An 8,493-nucleotide genomic window follows, 5' to 3' on the forward strand; every position below is an offset into this window, starting at 1 on the left:
TGCAGGACCCAGGAGACTTAGAGCTTCATCCTGCCCTGGCCTATTCCATTCCTCCTGCCGCCAGCTAGGAACTCCAGATATACTTAATGCAAAGGGGCCTCAGAATATGGGGGGAAATACAAGAGGCTACATCAGAGCCTGTTGGGAGAGTTTTTAAAATCTGACTCTGTTTTGATCTGGTTATTAACAAGCACCCGGTCGTCCTGCGTGCCTCATAACAGGGCCCCTGTCTTGCATGCTATGTCCTCTTGGTGTGTTGTTGCTGGTGGCCCAGACAGGAGATGACACTCCCCACGTGGTCGGTCACTACATAAAACGTCTCTCTCTCTCGTTTGTTTCCCACCTGCTTTCCGAGCCCCTTTCTCGGACAGGTAAGATACCATCTTTCTTACGGATGACTTTGGCCCCAGATGTTCCGCTCTGCTTGGCTGTGTGCATGCTGGGGGTGCTCTGGGGAGGGTCACCTGGTTGGGGTCCACTTACCTTCCTTTCCACCATCACTGTTACTTTCTGAACCACCACGCTTCTGGTCCTGACAGTGTGTGAGTTTTAATGCTTTCAGCAGGAAAGGGGCTTGCTGCACACCCCTCAGATGGGGAGATGAAGGAAGCCCCAGGGAGAGTCCTGTGTCGGAGGCTGGAGTTCCTCCCAGTCTGACCTCAAGAGCCCCTGTGGACCACTCCCACAGGAGGGGGTTTTGAATGACTTTTCTAAATGGAAAAGGGCTTGGAGAACAGTTTCTCTACAATGTTAGCTCCTAATGCAGTCAGTTTTAAGCATTCATGTCAAAAGTCAATTCAATTAAACTATTTGCTAAATGCCTGCTATTGTGCAAGGCCCTATGCTGAGCATTGTAGACCAGAAATATCCCTCAAGATGCTACAGCCCAGCAAGGAGCTTATTTTATTATAAAGACAAGATGTATTTACCAGAAGACTGCAGAGAATTGTGAAGAGAGTACATGATGGGCTATATTTAAATTACTTAAGAATTCAGCAAATACATTTTGACGGGTAGAGAAGCAAGTAGTACAGGAAATCTAAAATGATGCTTAGTCAAAAAGTTATGTTTATTACACTGCTTCCTCAATAATTATAATAAAAGGGGCTTGCAATTTACAAGTTGCTTTGCCAGGTGCTTTTCGTACTTACACTTTTAGAAATGAATGTGTCTGCTCTTAAAATTCACATTAAACCAATAAGAAAACAGCCACAGAACTATGCGAGCCCAGAAGTGGTGGGGATTGGCCTTCTTCCCCAGCCTACCTCTCTTGAACACTCGCTCTAGTTTCATGGTGGCCCAAATACTTTCTGATTTGGGGGGAAATCATTAAACGCGTTAGTTTCCAGGAGTTCATGATCAAAGAAGACTTTGAAGAATATGGGACATGATAGGTAAATCACGCAAAAGTGGATGACATGGCAAGATTTACACTCTCAGGAGAAGACTCGAGTTGATACCCCTGTTGTACGATGGGCCAGGATCTCCTGCTGGTGTGGTGGGTCTACACCCGGAAGTCAGCCAGCCTGAACCAGCTGGCTCTGTGCCTGGTGTCCCAGCGGTGCTCTACCCAAGTTCCTGGCATGTCTCCTGCAGAGTGCTTTTCCTGCATGTGGGTTAGGGTCAGTTACAGAGGTGAAGACTGGGGCTCACCAAAGGGGGAGATTCCACTCTTCCCACAGCTGCCTCCTACCTCTAAAGACCCTCACCATCTGGCTTATTGAGGTAGTTGGCTCAGAAGAGAGATCTCTGCTTGAAACCACAATAGAGAGAAATGCTCCCTGTGACCCAGGACTCAGCAGGGCAGGGCAGAGAAGTGCTTTATGCGCAAGTTCAACAAAGTGGCTTCTGGGCTGGCTCAGATTAGAAAGAATCCACCTGCAATGCAGGAGACCTGGGTTCAGTCCCTGAGTTGGGAAGATCCCCTGGAGAAGGAATACTCCTGCATTCCTACCTGGAGAATTCCCTGGACAGAGAAGCCTGGGAGGCTACAGTCCATGGGGTCACAAAGAGTTGGACACAGCGGAGCAGCTAACACTTTCACTTTTTTCAGCAGAAGGAAATACACACCCTAATCTCAGTTCCTCTTAGGAAGGCTCAGCAAGAATAGACACTTAGAAGAGGAGCCTGTGACCAAAGGCAACCTCTCCTCCCCACTGGTTGACAAAAGTACCTGGAGCGGTTGGGAAGGACAGGAACCTCCAGCCTGCTTGCAAGGTGCTAGCATGGGTCTGGCTGCACTGAGACCTGAGCTGAATTTCCGGGTGGGGAGACGCTGCCCCATGCCAGAGTGTATGGGGCATGAACCTTGAACTCCTGAGAACCCTGAGCTCCAGCCATTCCAGTTACACATTGCAGAGCTGCTGCGGTCTTGGTCTCCACAGTTCTCTATCTGCAAATGGGTTTGGCAGTTCAGGGTATTTATTTTGAGTACCTACTGTGTGCTAGCTGTCAAGGACACAAAGATGAATGAGACATGACCACTGCCTTGCAGGTACCAACAACTCAGTGGGTCTCCTCTCAGCCCTTTGAGTTAATTAATCCTTCCAGCTGAAGAGAGATCCCTAAGAGGAGTGTCCACAAGGCATATTTAGACAGCAGGCCAGGCAGGGAAGGGAGTGGGATGAACTCTGAGCTTCGGGTGAGAAACCCTGGTTTGTAGTTCCCACAGCACCCGTAACTGGCCTGTGACCTGAGGCCCAGCAGTTCACTGCTCTGAGCCCCGTTTTCCTCCTCCATAGTAAAAGTCTTAACCACACCCCACCTCACTAGGTTGTCCCGAGGATTAAGTGAGCTGGTGTTTGTCAGCTTCCTCGTACTTCCTTGGCACCAAGCACTCGTCCGTTTGGTTCACACCATCCCTCCTCAAACAGCTGGTCCGTTCTCCCAGATTCCACACCTGGAGAAGTGAGCATTTTCCGTGGAGAAAGCATGCTATGCGTGTACCTCTTTAGCAGAGAGCCTCCAACCGCAGGTCTCTCGCCCTCCCTCCACCGGCTTCTACCCCAGTACCCGAGTCAGTGCCATGCGCTCACCGCAGCATAAAACTGTACATCTCGTCGCTTCATCCTGGTTTCCTTTACTTTAGAAGGCCTGGTGACCCCAAGGTAAGCAGTTAGGCTGGGAGTCAAGGAGGCAGGCTTAAAGGGATAAGTTGGCTTTTTTTTTGTGGCTAGCGTTCATCACTGATTAGCCTGGGTGAGGCAGAACTAGAATTTCTGGTCCCACAGCCCATCAAGACAACCGGATTGGAAGGTTCAAGGGTATCTTTGCTGGCGCGCTCTTGACTCGTGAGGTTACAAAGTTGTGGGTGTGGTGTAAGGAGAAGACCGGCAGTGATAGGGAAAGAAGTGCCCGCTCCCCTCCCCTCACCGGCTCTCTCTTTCCTCTTTGTTTGTAGTCGACCACAGCATGTTTGAGAACCTGAACACAGCCCTCACTCCCAAGCTCCAGTCGAGCCGCTCCTTCCCCCACTTGTCCAGGCCAACGGCCCCCAGCGCTGCTGCTCAGGGGTCTGTGGAGCCCGGGGGGCCCGGACTCTGGGTGGGCAGCAGTCAGCACCTCAAGAGCCTGGGCAAAGCGGTGGGGGCCAAAGTGAACGACTTCCTGCGGAGAAAGGAGCCCTCGATCCTGGGCAGCGTGGGCACAACAGAGGTCAACAAGACCGCAGGGGCCCAACTGGCCGGCGGGGCTGACGGGGATGACGGAAGGTGAGTGCACCACCTATCACCTCCCTGCGGGTCTGTGGACCAGGAAGGGGCTTGCAGAGAAACTGTAGTGTCTCGAGAGGAGAATGACCCTGGGGAAGGGACGTGAGGTGGTCACATGAGAATAGCTGAAGGGTGACGTTTGGGGAAGCCGGCTTCACCGTCCGCCGCCACAGCGGAAGTTCCCGGCATGCGCATCACGTCCCGGCGCTGTGCTGTGCTTCAGCTGCACTCTGTTACTGACCCTGCCACAGTCCTCCGAGGTAGACGGTATCATTTCCATTTTGCAGACAGTGTAGGTTCAGAGTGGTAACGTGAGGAGCTTAAGGGTACAAAGTTAGTGATCAGCAGAATTGGATTCAAACCCAGGTATTGTGGAAAGCACGCTTCCCAGGGGGATTCCAACACCCAGCCCCGTGTGAGGAGCCCTGCCCTGACAGTCAGTAGTGGAGAAGCCCATGTTTGGGCAGGTGCAGGGGAAGCCTCCCATTTGGGGCCTTGTTTTAGACAAGTGCACTTGGAGGGTGGTGATGCAACTTTTGAGAGCTATTGCATAGGTTCTGATGAGATGCAGTTCACCAGTGGGCCCAGTGTTAACTCTGTGCTGCTCTGAAGACCGAGTGAGCATGTGACAGCCCCAAAGCCATTTGCACTCACACTGCTGAGACTCATGCTAAACCAAGGATGAGAGTCCAGAGTGTAAAGCGCCCCCCTGGGTGGGTGAGTGGAAAATGCAGTTGGAGTTAGAGATGCGAGAACACAGCAGGGACTGGTGTCTCGCCAGCCTCAGAGCACTGACATCAACTTTACAGGTCAGCCCTGCAAGAAGCATTCCCTCGGCTGGATCCTCCACCTCCTGCCACCAGGAAGCGAACCCCTCGGGCCCTGAAGACCACCCAGGACATGCTGATTTCGTCACAGCCTGTCCTAAGCAGTCTGGAGTATGGGACAGAGCTGTCATCTGGGCAGCCCCAGGTCTCGTCTTCCGCCCAACCCAGCCCAGCCGATGCTTCCCAGCCAGAGGCCACCACAGAGGTGGTGGACAGGGATGACGCTCTGCCCAATGGAGAGGTTTCCGTGTCAGTACCTGATCTCATCCACAAAGACGGCCAGGACGACCCCAAGCTCAAGGTGACTGAGTGCCGAAGGGCCTCCTCCCCTGGCCTCATGGAGAGAAATGGCCTCAAACTCAGCCTGAGCCCCATCAGCCTGGCCGAGTCTCCGGAGGACGGCAGCCCACCTCCACGGGCGCGGACCTCCAGTGTTGAAAATGAGGGCCCTCACCCAGACCTGCTGTCCTTTGAGTAGAGCTGTTGAGCGCCCTCCCTCTGCCCTCTCCTCCACCGTGCACCCTGGCTCTGCCCTCTCTCCTGCTGTCTGTCCCCCTTGCACAAGGCATGGCAGAGTGATTCTCCTGGTGATTGCAGGGCCACAGGTCTAAGTGGTTGTATAGTCCAAGAGTCTGTCCATGGAATGGAAAAGTACTCCCTTGGGTGCCATCCCAGCTTCTCTGCATGCTGGCTGCAGCCCTTGGATGTTGGGGCACCTCTGCTCCCATGGTGCCCTGGCTTCCCATGGGCGTGCAGGGCCAGCAGCACAGGATGAAGGCTGTTCTCTTTGCCTGTCTTCCAAATGCCGCCTGCTCTTCTCTTTTCCTCGCCCTCCTGGTTCCTTCCTTCTCCTCCCTGGGTGCCCAGAGGCCTCCTGCCTCAGGGGCAGTCAGATTGGATGGGGGATGCTGGGTTTGGCTTGGTGACGGGCCCAGACCCAGAAAGCCACACCAGAGCACAGCGCAGCCGCAGCTTTTCCTGGTCCCAAGACACTGCAGGCCTCAGGCTGTCCCCTTGCCTCTGCCCGTGTGCATGCAGGCTGAGGGAGATGATTATGCCTGAGACCCTGGGCAGCCTTGTCGCCCAGCGCTCACAGGGGCTTCTCCTCTAGACGGGGAGCATGGTGAGCCCTCCCTGGGGCAGGGCATGGAGCCAGCCGCCGAGGGCACCTGCCCAGTGTGGGAGTGTCCAGAGGCTTTGGGAATAATGGTGCCCAGCTACGCTCGTGCTCCTTGCCCAGAAGGAGGGACCCAGGCTTCCCACGCTGTGCATGAAGACAGGGCTAGGCAGGCCCTTGCAGAAGCAGCAGAGCAAGTTCTGACATCATTCGGGGGGAGGGCCCGGGAACCTGGCATCCATGGAGCTGGTCCCGAGAGAACACGGAGCAGTAGTGGAGAAGGCCATGGGAAGAGTAGTCATTAGGACTCAGGGCATCTATGGGGCCTCACAGCCTACCGAGATGTAGTTCCAGGCTCTAAGCATGCTAAGTGCGAGGATGAAGGTGAAGAGTGTGAGGACCAAGGTGGAGGGTGTGAGAGGTTGGAGTATGGTGAGAGGCTGGGCAGGCTGCCCTTGAGGAGGGGGCTCTGCTCTTGGCCTGAAGGCGCTCTCTGTGCACCTGCTCTGGGGTCTCTGTGACGGACTGGCAGTTCCCCCAGCTGCACTGGTTCCGCCCTCCTGTGTTAACCCACCTCTGTGTTCCTGTCTCCCACCAGGAGTCCTGTCCTGCTGCTTTCCTGTGGCCAGGAGACCCTGTCAGGGGTTGATCCCAGCCTTGGGGGCCTTTGCAGCAAGAAGAGAACGCGCCTTTTCTTAAGCAGGGTGGCTGGTCCCTGGGGGAAGGCTGAGGGGGCTCGTCCGGCCACAGCAGGGTCTTCATTCCTCTTCCTGCAATTCCTGCTGCCTCCGTTTCTAGTCATCGCTTGGCTTCCCCTTCTGGGTGCCCCAGAGCTCACTGCCCACTTCCTCTCATCACCCAATTCCTGCTCCCCCCTCACCACCTCCGTGGACCCGGGAGCCTCGGGGGATCACCAGCGTGCAGGCTGCTCCTACCCCGTGTGCTCGCGTCTGCAGCCACACGGCCAGGCCTCAGCTCTGCCACGGCCTTGTCTTCTCACAGCAATGCTTTGTCTCCTCTTCCTCAGAAGGGTCCCAGCATCCCAGGCACCTGGCAGGCCATTGTGAAGTGAGCAAGGCTGTTACTGAATTGAGTCGATCCTGCCTTATTCCAGGAACATCACAAGGATTCGATATCTGCCCTCAATGCTCAGAAGTTCTCAGGACTAGCATTTTGGGGGCCTGTGAGTTTTCCCATACTGGCTTGGGGTTCTGCACAAAACACACAGCTGGGGGTGGGGAACAGAGCTAAACCCACATGCTGGGAGCTAGCCCCCTTTGATTTGCACTTCCATGCCAGAAGTTCAGTTTGCTTCTGATGAGAAACTTACTGAGTATCTACACTCTGGTCTGCTGCTCTCCCAGGGACCAGCGTGCCTCTGGCCGGGTGGTACTGTAGCCATAGGTACAGTGGTGGCAGGCCAGGGCTGGTTCAAACACCCAGACGCCACTGAGGCCCTGGAGTCAGCACAGGCATCCTGTCAGGCTGTCCTAGGACCATGGACAGGGTGACCCCAGAGTTCCTCAGGCTCGTGTCCAGTGCTGCATGAGGAAGGGGCTGTGGGACCCTGTGTCAGTGTCCAGGTGGCCTCTCTCTGGTCGCCACCTCAGCCATTCTTCTGCAGCAGGGGGTGGGGGAGCTCTCTGAGGCTAAAATCGAGTCCTAAATGCTGCAGAGAGTGCCTAGTACTAGGGGACAAGGGGTTCCCAAAGGCCGACAGGAACAGCAATGTCTATCCTGCCGAGGGCCCTGGCACAGACCAGCTGTCTATGTAAAACCCCACTTGGCTTCCTGTGTCCATCTCAACACCTGACCTTCCTGTAACTGCAATATGCTGTCACCCCTGACACACACACACACCCCTCAGGGTGACTCCAGCTTCTCTGGAGGCTTCACCCTGGGGTGGCCCAGTCTGCTCAAGGATAGGGCACCAAGGAGAAATGTCTTCTATGTCCTCAGAAGGAAGTGGGGCCATGGAGTTTTTTCCACATTCTGGTCCCACTCCCCTGTATCCCCATATTCAGCAATAGCTTTACCCTGACAGATGGAAGGTGAGCTTCCAGAACCTGGCAAAAAGGTGGCATATTCATACTCCCCTGGCACAGAGAGAAATGTAATGTGTTAACAAATGTGAGTGATGAAGACCTTCTTGTAATCAATCAGCTTTTAAAGAACCAAGAGGTTGGCCCCAGTTTAGGGGAAGAAGAATATTACAGAGCTATTCCGAGTATTTTCTAGAGATTTTATATTTATATTTTTAGTAATTTTCTGGTAGAAAGTATACAATAAAATGGTTTGGTTTGGGTTTGCTGGTTTGGTTTTTTTCTCCTAACCAATGGTGGGTGGTTGGTTTTTCTGAAGGCTGACTTGTTCGCCGGCCTTTTGCTTTGTGAGCCTGGGAGAGGGAGCCATGACAGATCTCTAGCCTGAGACCTTGGGCGGAAATGGTCTCTGGGGATGTGCCCTCGTTTAGTCCCCTAACTGGCTGGGCACCGTGGAAGTCTCCCTCCTCCATCGTGTGCAGAGGTGCCACCCTCCCCCTCAGAAAGAAGCAGGAAATGAGAGTGGCCACAGGATCAGCTACCTGCGGTCCATAACCCTCTCCCATTGAGGTGGGAATGGAGCTGGGTGTGCACACAGACCTTCTTCAGAGAGAGACCAGAGCTGCTATCAGATTCCAAGTCATTAGTAATGTCAGTAAAACACCCAAAGCTGCTGATGTGGGCACTTACCCCAGACTACAGTAGCCCAGATGCTCCTTACTGAGAGAGCATGGCTTAGAGCAGTGCTGGCCTGAAGCCCCCAGGGTACCCCCTGGCTGTCCCCAGACTGAATGACC

The 8,493-nt window shown here is 54.3% G+C and overlaps 1 protein-coding gene across 7 annotated transcripts in view; it reads left to right on the forward strand.

Annotated features, from left to right (window-relative positions):
* Positions 1 to 7,959, forward strand: part of LOC102266917 (uncharacterized protein C1orf226 homolog) — a 359,994-nt gene extending 352,035 nt beyond the window's left edge. For 6 of the 7 annotated variants that reach the window (XM_070366596.1, XM_070366593.1, XM_070366597.1 and 3 more), the window contains 2 exons: positions 3,401 to 3,710; positions 4,520 to 7,959. In XM_070366596.1, the coding sequence (XP_070222697.1) occupies positions 3,401 to 3,710; positions 4,520 to 5,015 (806 nt within the window). In that variant the 3' untranslated portion in view covers positions 5,016 to 7,959. Of the gene's footprint in view, positions 1 to 541; positions 3,108 to 3,400; positions 3,711 to 4,519 lie in introns of those variants that run through there. The other variant, XM_070366614.1, reaches the window with a different exon arrangement.
* The last annotated feature ends 534 nt before the right edge of the window (positions 7,960 to 8,493 follow it).

This window comes from Bos mutus, chromosome 3, assembly GCF_027580195.1.
Source record: "Bos mutus isolate GX-2022 chromosome 3, NWIPB_WYAK_1.1, whole genome shotgun sequence".
Classification (NCBI taxonomy): Eukaryota; Metazoa; Chordata; class Mammalia; order Artiodactyla; family Bovidae; genus Bos; species Bos mutus.